This window comes from Vicugna pacos, chromosome 32 (assembly GCF_048564905.1).
Source record: "Vicugna pacos chromosome 32, VicPac4, whole genome shotgun sequence".
Lineage (NCBI taxonomy): Eukaryota > Metazoa > Chordata > Mammalia > Artiodactyla > Camelidae > Vicugna > Vicugna pacos.
This window is the reverse complement of record NC_133018.1, coordinates 5328752-5345149: the sequence shown is the minus strand read 5'-3', so window position 1 is coordinate 5345149 and position 16398 is coordinate 5328752. Positions and strand designations below refer to the sequence as shown.

Genomic DNA, 16398 nt, shown 5'->3' with positions numbered 1-16398 from the left:
AGGCAGCCAGCGCTAGGGCACGCCCACTGGGAAAGGGCTGGCTGTGTCCTCCTCCCCAGGGGCTGCCCACTGGAGATGTGAGATTCTGGGTCGCTACCCATCATCTTGGGTGTGTGGCATGCTTGGACCCACCTCTGCCATGGGCAAGCTCACAAAGCCTGCCGCCACCAGAGCCTTGCCCTGCTGGCAGCACACCGAGGATGGTGCTCCTTTGGGGACCTATGCATGCTGATAATGGGGCTCCTATGGCAGACCTGTGCCCAACTCTGCATCCACTAATGATGGGCTCTGGGCTACACTCTAGGCCCTCTGTGCTGTCCTCATGCAGCTAGACCATGTCCTCTCCCAGAACCTACCCACCGAAGCCTGAGTTTCAGTGACCGGCTCCTGCATGTTAGCAGCCCTGCCCCCAGTGCCGGTTTCTGGCTTGGAAGTGCAGTGAGGCGGGAGTTGTCAGCACCGGTCTCTCTCTGCCCTGACTGTCAGCAAGCCAGCGCATACTCGCTCCTTGCAAGGAGAGTTCAGGCCCCTCCAGTCCCTCTGTGTGTGCTGGCAGCCCTCTCTGAGAGGGCACGCGGAGCTCTCAGGGCAAGGGGCCACCTGTGTGGACCTCCCTCTCTCACAGCGCCCTCCCAGGGGTGCTAGTCCTCTCCTGGTACCTTTTTATTTTTTGGTCCTTCTTGAGTACATGGGACCTTACCTCTTTGCTTGTATAAGAAATCTTTTGCCAGCTTTCAGCTGATTTTTCTATAAGAATTGTCCCACGTGTAGATGTATTTTTGATGTGTTTTTGAAGGGCAAGGGAGCTCCACATCTTCCTACTCCGGAATCTTGATTGGTAGCCGAAAGGAGTGTTTTTTCAGTCATTAATCCCTGATAGGAGGGAAGGAGGGGGTTGCCTTTTTAGAGCTCACACGTGAATGTGACCCTGGATCATGTGTGAGGATCTCTCTCGTCCAGAAGCAGAGCTCTCCATGTTAAGTCTTGTAAACCTGTTAGAAAAATCGGGGTGGCAGAGCAGGCCCCGCCCGACTGCTGAAGTGTGTGTTCTGCGGTGGAGGCCAGCGGGGCAGGGCGCTCTGAGGAGTGTGGCCTTCCTGTAGTAACAGAGTCGTCAGGCCCTGGGAAATAACCCCCAGGCAGGATGGTTCTGCAAGAGTGTAGACTCTTGCCTAGAGCAAGAGTCAGCTGGCTGACAGGGTGATGGGATGGGGCATCAGTGTGTCAGCTCCTAGCTGGGGCCAGCATCGCCACCTGCTCGGGGGCCCCCAGACGCTCCGCACAACTGCCTACAGGATGGCTTCAGGCTTGCATCGTGAAGCCCGAGTCCCGCCCTCTCTGATCTTCCTCTGGAGTCAGTGCCTGGCTGGCGTCCTGGCCCCACCACTTCCCAACCCCGTCAACTCAGCATGTTACCTCTCTGTTCCTCAGTTTCTTCGTGGGGACACTGGGGGCCTCGAGAGTCATGGCAAAGATGAGATGATAAAGGCCCTTCATGTCCTTAGATGCTTCTGCCTTAAGGGGATACCAGCAGACATCTGGTCTTTTCCTTTTCAACTCCTTCTCCAGGAGAACTCACCCCTCACCCAGTCCTGCACGTTCCTTCATCTCATTCTCCTTGGAGACTCCTAAGTCACTTTGTCACCCGTGGCTTCCTTGGGGCTGCCCTGCCTGGCCACAGCCCCAATGAGCCAGCCCCCTGAGCACTTGCCCTTTGCCTCTCTGATCTCATGCCCACTGCACGTCTCCCATGTGGTGTCGCATCCTGTATCCCCACTAATAGGCTCCCCGGGAAACCCAGGGGGATGTGAGCTGATTTCCATGGAGAGTGGCTTCTTGGGGTGGGAGGGAGAGCCTGCTGAGGGTTGGGAAGTTAGAAAGAAGCTAGTGGAAATCTGGGTGTCGGGCAGCAGGGGGGATAAAGGCCAGTCGCAGAACTGAGATGGAAATCCAAGTCAGTGCTGGCCATAACGAATAGACAAGCTTAGGGGATTTGTTATCTTACAAGTTCTTGCCTTCCGTGTAAGCGTGTAAGGGTGGCTCAGTTGGGTCCTGCTTAGGGTCTTGCGAGGCCATGATCGAAATGTCTGCAAACTACGCCCCCCCCGGTAGCTTTGGGGATGTCTGCTCCCAGACTCACTCAGGTGTTGGCAGAATCCAGCTCCTTGCAGCTGTGTTACCGAGTCTCCAGCCCCCAGCTGGCTGTCAGCTGAGGCCGCCCTGAGCTCCTTAGAGGCCTCTCTGGTACATCTCAAACCAGCACTAGTGTGTGGAATCCTGCTAATGGCGGGATGACCCCCAGACCCCTCCAGCCCGCCTCCACGGGTTCTCTCCCACCTGCCCTTCGCTGCAGCCCCAGGGGGTCCCCAGGATCCCTCCTGCTCTCCCTCTGAGGCTTCTCTTCTGCTTCCAGAACTGGAGACAGTTCTCTACTTTTAAGGGTTCGTGTGATTCCACTGGGTCCCCTCAGATAAGTCAGGGCAGTGCCCATCTCAAGGTCTGTAGCCTGAACAACCCGTGTGTAGTCCTTTTGGCCGTACGTGGTAGCATAATGACACAGCACGGCTCCTGAGGACCAAGGTGCGGCCTCTCTGTGGGGTAGGGGGTGCGCATCCATCATCCTACCACCTGGAGCGCCAGTATCATCTATAGCCTGGTCTGTCCCCCAGCCTAGGTCTGTACTTCCGTTGTCACCGCCCTGAAGTCCGTCCTACACAGAGCAACTCGTGTGCTGGCCTGTGACCTCCCCCCCGCCCCGGTATGGGGCAGCTGTCCCTCTGCCCTTGGTGATGGGCTTGCTCCCCCTGCCCTCCCACCTCCATCGCACCCTTCCTAAAACGCTGGGCGGGGCCGTGCACTTGAACTACAGTGAGGAGCAGGGGTCGTGTCACAGAATGGGACACCGGGAGCACAGTGACCGCAGGCAGCTCGGTTGGGGCCGACCTCGGGGAGGCAGGTCCTGCCCAAGGCGTGGGCTCGGTGGGCTTCGGCGGTCTGAAGAGACCCTGGAGGTTTTTTATTGCGCTCTTAAGATCCAAAATCTTACACTTTGGACACATCAAATATATTTCATCCTTAGAGCAAGTGTGTAAATGGGCTATGTCAAAGGTTTTCACTGACAGCCCAGTCTAACCCTTACATGGAGTAAAGGCGGAGGGGGTGAGATGAGGCTCTTTGCGAGCCTTCGCGCTGGCAGCCCGGCCGTGTTTCAGGACAGCGCGAGGGCTGAGTGGGAGGGCGATGTGGGGGCAGCTGCATTTCACCGGCTTCCTTGGTCCTCGTCCGCCTGCTCTGTTGTCCAGTCTCAGAAAGGCCACTCCCTCGGGCCCCTCTGTTGTCAGCAGCTCCAGACTTGTGCCTCCCAGTTCACAGTCCCCAGCGATTCACGCACAGATGTCAGAACTGAACTAACTGGGCTGAGCCGGAGTTGTGCACCCAGCCCTGAGCACGGACCTCTGCCACTGGGGACAGACGATGCGGATGGCTCGACCAAGTAAATTCACCCTTCCCTGAGCCAGTCACTGTGTCGGGCGCTGGGCTTGGCCCCTGTCCCTCAGTGTGAGGCCACCCTCATGTACACACTCTCCCTGCAGATCCTGCCTGCTGTCACAAAGGCCCACCCAGAAAGGTGTTTTATAGCCTTGTTTACATCCATCGTTCCACCCACACAAAGGGTTTCCTGGTAGGTGTCCAGGTCCGGAGTCCCAAGCAAGGCGGTTCTCGTCTGAGATTCCACTGCTCTGAAGACGCACGTTCTCTCCTGTGGATGTTCGCCCGACTTGCGTTTTCCTTTAAAAGATGTATGCCACCACGTCCCACAGTGATTTGCCAATTCTCCTTAGCATTTCCTCTTTTCTATCCCATACGACAGCAGCAGCCCTATCCGTAACTAAATGTACTATATTTGCAAACGGTGAATTTATTTCCTGGTTGCCAGTGGGTTTTTGTTTGTTCTCTGCAGACATTTGCATAGCAACAATCACTTTGGCAGTGCCTGTAAAGTTATCATCAAATCAAAAGCACGTAATGAGCCAGATATTTTAGAACAAAAGGGAACAGAAACCTACCACCAAGATACCCTGAGATTTTGCTCTACTTTTTGAATTTTGATTCCAGGCAATGGGACACTGATCGGAGCATCAGCCAACGTGGTTTGTGCCGGAATTGCAGAGCAGCATGGATATGGATTCTCTTTCATGGAATTTTTCAGGTACTTTGAAAACTCATTGAAAATTTGTTTATGTCCCTAAGTTTACTTAAAGAAACCCAACAATACATGCTGTTACGCACTAAGATAAGAAAATGTTTTCATAATTAGAGAGTAATTAGGTTTTTTTAAATAGACTTTGTTCTTTTAGAGCAGTTTCAGGTTCACAGCAGAATTGAGCAGAGAATACAGAGTTCGCGCACAGCCCTCCCCACCCACACATGTGTACTCCGCTCCCCTCAACACCCCTCATCAGTGTGGCGTATTTGGTACAATCGATGAACAAACATGGGCACATTATTATCAACCAAAGTCCAGAGTTTACATTAGGGCTCACTCTTGATGTTGTATATTCTGTGGGTTTTGACAGACGCATGACATGTAGCCACCACTACAGTATCATACAGAGTAATTTCATTGCCCTAGAAATCCCCTGTGCTCCATCCCTCCCTCCCTCCCTCTCCCCAAACCCCTGGAAACCACGACCTTTTTATTGTTTCTGTAGCTGTGCCTTTTCAGAAGGTCATTTGGTTGGAATCGTAGAGTTTGCAGCCTGTTCAGACTGGCTTCTTTCATTCAGTAATAGGTCTTTTAAGTTTCTTCTGTGTCTTTCATGGCTTGATCTTTTTTTTTTTACTGCACATATATTTTTAAATTTACGTATATGTACTGTTCATTATTTCCAAGAATGCTTAGAGCTTTAGCTTTTGAAACTTATGTAGCTCTCAAAGGAATAAAGAGAGTAATTAGATTTTATGTTGTTCTCTCGAAAATTCCAATGGGGACCTGTGCCTTGATGGCCCATGATAAGGGTGCATAATGAGAGTCTGACATCCTCCTGCTGATTGCCCAGGGAAAAAGCTCAAGATTGAAAGGACCCAGGAATATTGCAGCCTGGGAGCGGGCATCAGGAGACAGCACAGAGAGGAGGCCCTGGAGGGGGAGTGAAGCTGACCGCAGCTCCCACCAAGGAGGACCGCTTTGGGGTTCTGGCCCCTGCGTGCTGGCTTTCATATGTACCACTGCACTTTGGAGGCAGGGAGTGGGCAGATGGATATTGGTGGTGCCTGTAAAATGGCACTGCCAAAATGAACTGACCTTCATTTGGCATTAAGCAAGATTTCTATTGAAGTTCTCGGACTGTAAATTCAAGTCTGGCACACGCATGGAGACAGTTCTCAGAACCAGCCCCGCTGAAGATCTGCAGCAGCAGCTCTGGCTGAGTGGCAGAGTCCTCTGCAGGTCGTGGTCCCTGCCCTGGGACCTGTGCCTGTGCGGCGTACTGCTTGGCTGGGCTGAGCTTGGGGACAGAGCCTTGACCATCATACCCGGGGAGGAAACATCCATGCCTCCGTATAGTAGGATGCTGACTTTTGATGGACTTACCGTACTGGCCATGCCCCTCCATGAATGACTAGCAATACTTGAGAGTTTTGCCAAGACATTAATTTGAATGACACTCTTGGGAGACACGGGTGTGGGGAGGAGGCGCTTGGCTGGAGATTGAGCCACGGGGACACTGAACTTGCAGCCCTCAGCTGGACTCTGGGTACGCTGTGGACCCTGCTGCTGAGGGGTAGGATCTGAAACTTAGCACTTGACTGACGTCTTCTGTTTAGATTCTTATCTGCCTCTTCTGAATATAAAAGAAACAGTCCTGTCACTTAAGCATGATCCTTTCAACAAGAACAGAATTCATGGGGCTTCAGAGACCAGTGCTCTGAGGGCGGCCGCAGTGGGAGGTGCAGTGCAGACTGGGGCCCTGCAGCTGTACGGCTCCCTCATTTGGACCAGGTTGCTAATTCCTGCACAGCTGGAAACTCTTTACTCTTTTCAGCCAAGCGTGCAGTGCACGGGCCCCCTACCTGCTGGCGACCACAGCGGGGCTCCAGACAACAGGGACCTTAGGGCCGTTAGCAACACTGGTTGGTCTCACAGGTAGACAGGAGAGGCCCAGTATTAATATCATGAAAAATTGGAGGGGTTTAGGGCAACAGTACTCCACTGACATTTTCTCCAGTGGAACTTTGGAAAAATAACCAGGACACCTGCCTGCCTGAAGGAGTCCACCAGGCCTTGCAGACATTTGGGGCTCAGCTCCAGTGGGTGACACATGTGCACACTGAACTTTTCAAGTAGGCCTTGTGTTTCTTTTTTCCTTTTATTACTTTTCTTTCTTTCTTTTATTACTTTTCTTTCTTTATTATTAAAAACATACATACTTTGAGGGAAGGAAAGTAATTAGGTTTATTTATTTATTTAATTGAGGCACTGGGGATTGAACCCGGGACCTTGTGCGTGCTAGGCACGTGCTCCACCACTGAGCTGTGCCCTCCTCCAGAGCCAGCGTCGTCTGATGTTGGAGGCTGAGGGTGGTGATCATACATCAGGCCAACTTTGGCCTTCAGTCACTGCTCAGCAAGGGAAGTTGCAATCTCCTAGGCATAGTTATAAACACCAATGCATAGTTAAGGTCAAACTCCGAATGTGGCAATGTGGGAGAAGGTGCCAGGCAGTTTTACAAGAGGTACTGGGCAGAACTTTTAAGGGGTCTCCATATGATTCCTGTGTGACTCTCCATTTTTCCTCAGTGGGGGATCTCAGCACGTAAAGGGGCTTTGCCAACATGGGGTTGAGTTTAAGGAAGCGAGAGGCTGGCTGACTGCAGGTCCGTTGAGGGGAGAGAGGAGAGTCCAGCCCTACATGTGGCCGAGAACGGGGGTGTTGGTCAGGAGACGGGGTGCAGAGCGAGCTGGCTGGGGGGGCCACAGAGTGTGCAACGAAAACGCGTTTCCTGAGAAAGAGCAAGCCCAAGACATGACTTTCTTGAGTTTTTTGTCTTTTATTTGCTCAAGATGGTGGATACCTTTCATCAGGTTGAATGCGTGGAAAGGAAACCACCCAAATTGGAGTCTATTCTGATGGAACAAAAGCACATTTTTAGTATTTTATCCTCAGATGCCTTTTCCTTTCCAAGCTTTGCCCCTTCGCTTTGCACTGCTCCTTGCTGTGACTTCTGCCCTGTCTGCCTGACATCGTCCCCAGGCCTCACCCCGAGAACACTGTGGCTGGCAGCCGGTCACCAGCTGCAACGTGATGGGGAGTGGGGTGCAGACAGCAGAGGCCTTCTCCCCGCTTGAATGTGCCTTCTCTGCTTCAGCACACCCTGTGGTTACCCATCTCCTCTCCCACCTGGACCCCCTCTCTCTGTGGGAAGTATGACAATGGGGCTTTATTTCTGTGAGGTAGGAAGCTTCCTTCTCCGTGAAGTTTAGCTAGGCATCACCCCGGGAGACCCAGGAGATGCGGCTGTTCAAGTCTCCAGTGGGGGCTGACGAGGAGACAGTGCCCCCTGTCCTGGGGCCCTGAGCAGCCCGAGGACAGGCAAGGGGCTGAAGAGTGTGGAAGGCAGCAGGCTGTGTGAGCTGGCGTGCGCCTGTGTGCCACCGCCAAGGGCCTGCAGAAACAGAAGCTGTTGTTCTGCTCAGAGCATGCTTTATCTTCGTAGAAAGGAACGAGTGAGATGGTTTTCTGATTAAGAACTGGAAACAGGGTGTCTTACAAAGCCTTTTGGGAAGGAAGAGTAGCAGGAATGGTTTCAGTCCAAAACGGAAGTAGGAGACTTCATTAGTAAACATTCTTTTTGGGAAACCACGTCTCTTTCAGCGTGAGGGGCTCGGCTCTCGGCGTCATGTCTGGCCTCCATGCGTGCAGTCTGGAAGCTCCTGTGTGTCGCCACAGGCACGGTTTTTATTTTTTTATTGAAGTAGAGTCAGTTTACAATGTTGTGTGTGTTTCCGGTGTACAGCACAGTGCTTCAGTCACACATCCACATCCACGTATTCACTTTCATATTCTTTTTCATTCTAGGTTACTACAGATATTGACTATAGTTCCCTGTGTTGTTTATCTACTTTATATATAGTAATTAGTGTCTGCAAATCTGAAAGTCCCAGTTTATCCCTTCCCACCCCCTCCCCACCTCCCCGGGTAACCATAAGAATCACAGGCATGTTTTTAACCTAAAGCTGGATACATCTAACGTAGGATTTGTCAGGGCATCTTTGTGACATTTTGCATCTTGATTTGTGCTTTTGACAGTCGAGTGTTTTGGTCCTTGGTGACAGAATTTGATGTTTAGAGCCAGGATGGATTGAAAATAATCCCCGAGGGGAATGAACGCATAATACGAGCTGGACGGTGTGCAAACACGCTTTTCCTAGGCCTTTGGTGAAGGTATTGTTTTTCTGAGAGACTTGGGGAGTAAGACAAATGAATCTTTTGGGAAACGTAAAGGCTCCTGGCAAAGTGGAGCATAATGTGTGTATCTGATGTCCTGCTGGCAGCCACAGGAAGTCATGACTCTCTTCTCCCCAAATCAGCCTCCTTCTAGCAGACTTTTCATGGGGCAGAGAGTGAAGCACTGAAACACCAATCAAGCTAACTGCACCCCCCACAGAAAAAGCAGCGGGGGCTCAGCCCAGGAAGGGGGGCCACTGGAGAGCTGCCCGCACCCTTGCCTTGACTCTCAAATGCTCAGGCAGGTGGTGGTGTTGGCAGTTTGCTGGCAGTGCCCAGCTTCATCGCTAGCTCTGACCCTCACATTAGAGGGTTTTTTTGTGTGTTCAGAGGCTTCCGTTTGCTGTCTCCTAAAAAGGGGCAGCTTACCTCAACGAATTATTTTTTGGATTGTAAAAGCACGTTTTCCATCCGTGGAGTCCCAGCTCTGTGTATCTTTATGGGCTAAGCGCTCTTTCAGGGGTTTTATGGCACATGCGACTATCTTTGTACTGTTCTCTATTTGCAGGTCGTAACCCAACTAACAGATAAAGCAGCTGGAATCTAAAGTGCTAAAGCTTACAGTTGACATAACCCCTTTTCTCCCTTCTGTCTATCTCTTAGCCTCTCTGTCTCTCTCTCCTTCCCCCGACCCGTTCTCTTCCATTCATATATTAAACTTATATCTGCTATTTTTTTTTTCCTGTTGATTACCGCTAAAAGTTTCTCTGTTTCTTTTTTATGCCTTCCTGTGGAGGTGCCGGCTCTCCCCGGGGGCCGTCGCCCGTGGGGGCCGTCGCCCGTGGGGGCGGGGGCGGGTGGGCTGCAGTGTTGCTTCCCCGGTGGTACTTGACTGCAATAAGGCAGTTTTGTGTAAAAGTTTCCTGTCTTGCTATGCTGTTCCTTTTCTGGTCCTTTGGCTAGAGAGAGCAGACTTCTCTTGTTTTGTTTTGGTTTTTGTCTTCTAGCTGTTAACGCTTCCCAGCTTCTTAGTCTGGGATAAATGAGGAAATAAGAAGGGAACTCATCGCCGTGTCATTCCTCACAATCCCAAAGCCCCCAGCTGGACCGCTTTCCTCTCTTCATCTGCAGTCTCCTTGTATGTGTTTTATATATAATGCCCAGGCATGTAAGCTGTGATCAGAGGAACAGGAGGAAGTGCATCTACTCCATACTGCTGCAGAGCCAAAAGACTGACCTATAGTTTTGTTTGTAAAGCAACTATATTCTCTTCTCTAAGAAACCTGTGTGTGTGTGTGTGTGTAGGCACTTTACGGAGTCCAAATTCATTCTGCTCACAGCACAACAGGCCAATAAATCGGGAGACGAGGTGTTGGGGCAAAGAATAGTGACTATTTGGAAAATCCGCAGACTGAGAGGATGGCAGACTAAAGGCTTGGAGAACCATCTTACTCAAGTCAGAATTCAGGCTTCTAAAAAGGGGAGGGAGTGTGGTCGGTTGTTGCAGATTTCTTGATGTAGGAATTCTTCTGTTCTTGCAGCTGTCCGTGTGGGTCAGGTCATGGTGCCCCTGTGAAATCTCTAACAAGGCAAAGGTTATTTTCTATTCTGCAACTTGTCATCTTTATATAAGTGGGGGAAGTGTTAATATCCTTAAAGCTCAGAGCCTTGGGAACAGGCTGTCCTGTCTATTTCTGGCTAAAGGCAACACTGTTTTACAAAAGGTGCAAAGCGAGCAAGTTGGAGCCTAGAAAACAGGGCACAGAGTTAAAGCCAAAGGAGCCGATCTAATATTGAGTCAGATTTGTTCTTTCCGGTTACAGGCACTCCGTGCTTTATCCTTTGAGTTTGTGCACTTTCTAATCCAGTCAGCGTGCACTCCGGGCAGGCGCCCCACTTTGAGGAGCAGTGGCCTGTGGCTGACATCTGCTGAGGGCTCATTATATGAGCACACACTGGTCGGAGAGATTAAACTCAAGGTCTAAGGGAGTAAACTCATGCAAGCCTCATAATAACCTTAGTAAGTAGGTACTATTGTTACTCCATTTTATAGATGAAGAAGTTGGGTCAGGCAGATGTTTAATATTTTCCCAAGGTCGTGCAGCTGGACAGGAGCAGAGGCCTGAACCGGCATCCTGTGGTCCCTCTCTCATGGGAAAATGCATGTGGGTTTTGAAGCCAGAAAATCATCTCTGCCTCTTAGCAGTGGCAAACTTTGTCAAATTCCTTAATATAGCCAAGCTTCAGTTTCTTCTTCTATAAAATAGAGGTAAAATGGTCTGCCTTATTGTGTTTAGAAAATGATAAATAACATCTACGTGGTCCTTAGTGAATAGCAGACGTTCAGTAAGTTACTTCTGAGGGCGTCTCCTCATTGTGCAGTTTACCTGTACCCGCAGAGGCTCAGTAGTGATTAAGAGTATGCAGTCTATAGAGTTAGACGGATGGAATTTAGATTTTTGCACCATAACAAATGTTGCCAAGTGACCTGAGCAAATCCGCTTCCTTCTCCATACCTCATCTATGCAGTGGGTATGATGACACCAATCTCAAAAGGTGGTGTGAGCAGTTGATGAGGTCGCTGTGTGAGGACCTTCACGGTGTCTAGACGCTCAGTGAACAGTTGTTTTTCTGAGAGTCTAAATGCACCAGTCCCTAGACGAGGCCCTGTCTCTGGGTTGGTGCCATCCCTGAGGCACCAGCAGCCCTCACTGGGGAGTGTCAATGAAAAATATTGACAGCTGTGGCAGTAACAAAGGATGCTGTGGCTGTCAAGTCATCAGACAGACCGCCACCCCTCCCCTGACAGCGGAGGGAACTCAGGATGCAGACAAGCAGGCAGCCTGGCCTCTGCAGACACCCCCGGAGGTGCCCCTGGAGGGAACTCAGCATGTGGAAGTACAAGACGCTGGCCCTAGACAGCTAGGTGCCCATCAAAGGAGTGACTTCAGTGAGCCCAGACCTTTGCACCTTCCCATACTTAGAAAAGGGCTAAATTCCTTCGCTGGAGATGGCTGGTTTTCTTTAGCAGTTGTCTTTTGATGTTCTGACTACCTGGTCTTTGTTAGAAAAAACTCCTGTGTACGCTGCCTTCTCCCTTGCCTGGGTGGAACAGCCTCTTAGAACCATCCGAGAGGCGGGGTCCAGGGCTTGAGTCCCCAGGACGTCTGCCAAACAGCTCTCAACTTCCAGGTTGTGCATTTTATCAGTTGACAGCAGCCTGGCAGGACCGTCCCACTTCCTCTGGGCTAGGGTTCCCTCAAAGCAAGGTCTGCTCTTCGTGGGATCCATCCCTTGGCAAGGCAGACTTGCTTCTGAGATACGGCCAGGTGCCCCAGCGCCCGGGCTGACGTACTCAGCATCTTACCCGACACTGGCTCACTCTGTACAATCTGTCACAGCGGAAGGAAGGTTTTATGATGGCTTTGACGCTGAGCACTGACCCAATACTGTCCCTGGATTTTATTTTTCCAGAATTCAGTAATTAGGGTAAATTGCAAACACTGTTTTCTGAGAGGCTACTCCCCACATCCCTGGCCAGGGAAAGGAAGAATGTCATAATCTTTATTATTAGTAGCACACACGAGACTCCTGCCACTGAATTTTGAAGCCTTTTGGAACAAAAATTGTAACCGTTACAAGGGACCTCCCCCAGTGACAGTGCAGCATTAAGCGATGGCTTCAAAGGATGGATTCCAAACGCCAAGTGAGGACCTATTGGGGTTTCTTAGTCAGGATGGGAATTTGTGGAAATACAGGTACATTGTGGGACACGTATAATGAGGGAAACTTTCATCTTCTAGTGACTTACTTTTGTTTTGGGGCATGCCTACACATACACCTTGCACCTCACGGAATACGGAAGAAAATCCTGTTCTCCCCTCTTCCCTTCTTTAGACAAGTGATTATTTTTCAATCCTGTCTCTCAAGCTACCCCTAGCTTTCAGCATGAGGAATTTCAAGGGTCTATGGAAATGTGACATTTCTGGGGTTAAATCAGCTCTCTTACAAGGACAATACTTGTAGTAGCTGACGGTGAAAAAGAATATGAAAATAAATATATGTATATTCATGTATGACTGAAGCATTGGGCTGTACACCAGAAATTGACACAGCATTGTAAACTGACTACGTCAATAACAACAAACAAACAAACAAATAAATAAATAAATAAATAAATAAAACTTAGCAACATGAATGGACCTGGAGATCATTCTAAGTGAAGTAAGTCAGAAAGAGAAAGAAAAATACCATATGATATCACTTATACGTAGATTCTTAAAAAAAAAAAGAAAAAAAAGAATTTCTCTAAAAACCAAGTTGTTCTATTTGATTAGTTAAGTTCAACACTGATCACAAGATTATCACACAGATAGTTTGACTCACTTATTTAAAATATTTTTGATTATAATAATATGTATGAAAAAATCTATGGAACTGTGTATTATTCAACAACATTAATATGGTCTATGCTAGGTGCCATACTAAGTGTTGGCAATACAAAGATAACAGAAATAAAACATCCAACTTCACTGGAAAAAAAAAAGATGATGCAGGCACAGAACATCAGAAATTTAAATCATGGCTCCGTTACATGACATTGGCAATTGTGAGTAAGTGTTAATCATCAAAACCAACCCTCTAATGAACAAATCGAGGCTCTAAATTACAAATTTGGGGGGGGGTATAGCTTAAGTGGTAGAGTGAGTGCTTAGCATGCACAACGTCCTAGGTTCCATCTCCAGGACTTCCACTAAATATACGTATCTGTATATAAATAAATAAAATAAATAAATTACCTCTCCCAAGTAAATAAATAAAAATTAGACATGTTAAGAAAAAAGATGAGCTAAAAAAAAAAACTAAAAAAAAATGTGCAAGCTAAAAGCAAGTCTCAAATAAAATGGCACACAATGGGGGCCGTCTAATGAAGGCATGCATTCAGATCATCTAGGCTGAGCCCAGCTTTTTGATTTCTAGAAATAAGAGGTAATTACCTTGGTGGAAACAGAAATCTAAGGCTGCATTCGTTTGCAATAACATCATAAAATAATCTAGGTCTCACAGTACTCTCCAGACACCAGACACCAGAATTCACTTTTCTTTGTGTTTCAGGTTGGGCTTCCCAATGATGGTCGTCTCCTGCACGGTTGGGATGTGCTACCTCCTAATCACCCACGTCGTGATGGGCTGGAATTGATAGCTCTCCAGTGTGTGAAGACTAAGGTAAACTTGATCCATTACCAACATCAGTGAAAACTGCCCCACTGGGGGTGCTCTGGAATGGAGACCTTTGGCACACACACTTTTACTTGGGTGCATGCTGGCAAATGCTGGGAAATACAAAAATACATTTTGCTTTGCTCTGTAGGAAAAGCCACAGATGCGAGAATCCACTCCAAATGGCTCATGTTGTTTGAATGTCACTTTTCCTTGAGGCTTTCAGTAGTTTTCTTCATGTAATCACTTTTCATGGTAAAATAATCTACATTCAAATTGTACACCCTCTGAATACATATTCTTCTTTGGAAAGGCAGACAGTTTATTAAGAAACTTTATATGTGTTAAAAAAATATTATCCCTTGACAAAAAGTCTTAGAATCTGTTAGTCTCTTAGTTTTTTTTTAAGTAGTTTATAGCATGTAAAACTGCATTTTCTCCATTTATGTTTTTCTCTGAAGTTTTTAAGTCCTCAATTAAAAGTCTAGAAACTTGACTTGGAGAAGTGCTTTTTAAAAAAATGACATTTTAAATATTTACCAAACTGCAACGAGCATCTTCAGTTTTGAAGATGAGGCACGCTGTTTCCATCAGTTACACCAAAGTGTGGTCAATCCAGTCAGCTCAGTGCACCCACAGGGCTCCAGGGGTCTGGTCTGTGCTTTCCAAATGCTCTTCTTTTGTGGAACGTGACGTGTGAGGCAAAGACAATGAGAGCACAAAGCAGGAGGGAGCTGGGCTGCAGCTGAGGTCCCGTCTGCTGTGCTTGGTCAGTTCCAGGGCTGTGCCCCAGGCAACAGGCCTCTTCAGTTTCCGTCTACTGTGTGGGTGAGACTTTGAGATGAGAGGAAACTGTTTACTGGGGACTTTGCTCAGGAGCGATAGTTGTGTAAGTGTCTGAGTTCGGAAGGTTTCAGATCCACAGGGCACCAAGAACTGGAACAGTGGAGACCCCATTTCTGTCCTGGGCACTTTTGGAACGTGCGCATGGTGCGCATGGGGGTGGAGGGCGGGGTAGAAAAGAGCTGCAAGCAGGTCAGAGGAACTGCACCAGGGCTTTCACCACTCTCTGGGGGGTTTCCTCCCCTGTGATAAAATCCGCGTCTCCTACGGTCCCCAGCTGGACCCCTAGACAGCAGCAGCTGCTCCGTTCAGAGCCACGGTTACGTGCCGAGCTTTCAGGGACAGAGGCTGGGTTGGAGCCTAAATGCACAGACTGGGAGGGAAAGGGATTTCAGCTACTCCGACCACTTCCTGCTGAATGAAACACAGCGGCCAAGCCTTCACGTTTCAAAAGTGCCCAGTTGGTGAGGAGACCCACCGCAGGGCAGGAGACGGGAAGAAACTGTCCTTAACCCAGGCCCCAGATGAGCAAACGGCCCAGTGACACTCACTCAGCCCAGAGGGCCCTCAGCCTGAATGTGAACGTGGGGAACCCGGGCAGAAGTGGGCGCCAGGCCTGCGCAAGGTGGCGGTGGCTCTCAGCACCCCCCTCACCACCCGCCTGCCCAGCCTTCCTCACTGAGTCACAAGGGAACTGGGTGGGAAGGATTTCAGCCTCATGCGTTTGGCCCCGCGTGGGGCTGGGACTCCGCCTCCATCCGAGTGTAGGGCAGTGATGCTCACCGAATAGGGTGTGTCTGGAGCCAGCTGCTCCAAGTGCGCCGTGGGGGTGTTTCCTGGCACCACAACCTGGAGGGGAGGACCTGACAGATTCTGTCTAACAACCCAAATGCTTACTGACTCTTATTAGCATAATAATGTTTATAGTAAAGGCCTGAGTCTTAGTACTATTCCACTTTCTAAGTAAATTAATAACACAGAGAGCAGAAGTTACTAATTTGAGTAGGGAGAGTGTCAGAACACCTGAGGGAAAGTAAATTTACGAGACTTTACAAAAAGAAGCAGGGACCATGAACAAAGATAAACAAATGTTGAGCCTGTCCGAGTGTTGATTTGCGCCCTTGTGTGCGGCAGGACGTGTTCAGACAGCACCGCCCTTGTCCATCGCAAGGTGTAGCTCCATTTTAATAGAAAAACCTCTCCCTGAGAAGTGTCTCTAACATTCGGGCTACTTACTCCTCTGCACAAAGCTGTGAATTCAAACACTTCAAAAGTAAGCTAATACTGAGTTACAATCCGTATCTCTGTCCTCACTGAGCTAGAGGTTTGCCCCATCACTTTAAAAAAATGCCCAGGTCTGCAAATATTGCCGGCAGTGGGGAAGGGGTTGGTAGTGGAAATTGCTTTCATCTGAACATTTAAAATCAGCAGGCCTTTGTTTAGGACTTAGAATGTTCTAGATGCTGGCAGAGCAGGCCTGGATCCATTAGGCCCTCTGGCGGACCCTGCCTTTTGAATGAGGTGACCAGGTGGGGAGCACCGAAACATGGCTCAGTTTAGTCTCACACTGTGCTTTCAAAGTGTGTGCAGCGGGGCGTTCTCCCCCAGTTGCTAGAAGAAAACTAGTGCTCCCATGGATTTTTGGTGAATTTTTAGGGAATATGATGTCCTAGAGTATGTGTCACAAACACCTTCCTGACCTAACAGCTAAAGCTGTCCCTGCTACTGAGCACCCCCACCCCCCCCACGTCCTGCTGTGCTGGCCGAGGAGGGGGCTGGGTCTGCCTCCTCGGGGCATTACGACTCCTCCCAAGCTCCCCTCCCGACCCCCTAGGCTGGTGGAAATTGCTTAAGCTGGGCTGTCCTGGGATGGTCTCCCACCCTCTGGG

General features: G+C 49.3%; 1 protein-coding gene across 1 annotated transcript in view; it reads left to right on the top strand.

The window, feature by feature from the left end:
• Positions 1-13842, top strand: part of LOC102543550 (P protein-like) — a 127218-nt gene extending 113376 nt beyond the window's left edge. Inside the window, exons 19-20 of the mRNA XM_072952828.1 lie at positions 4117-4210; positions 13562-13842. Coding sequence (XP_072808929.1) covers positions 4117-4210; positions 13562-13646 — 179 coding nt within the window. The 3' untranslated portion in view covers positions 13647-13842. The remainder of the gene's footprint in view (positions 1-4116; positions 4211-13561) is intronic.
• Positions 13843-16398: the final 2556 nt, after the last annotated feature.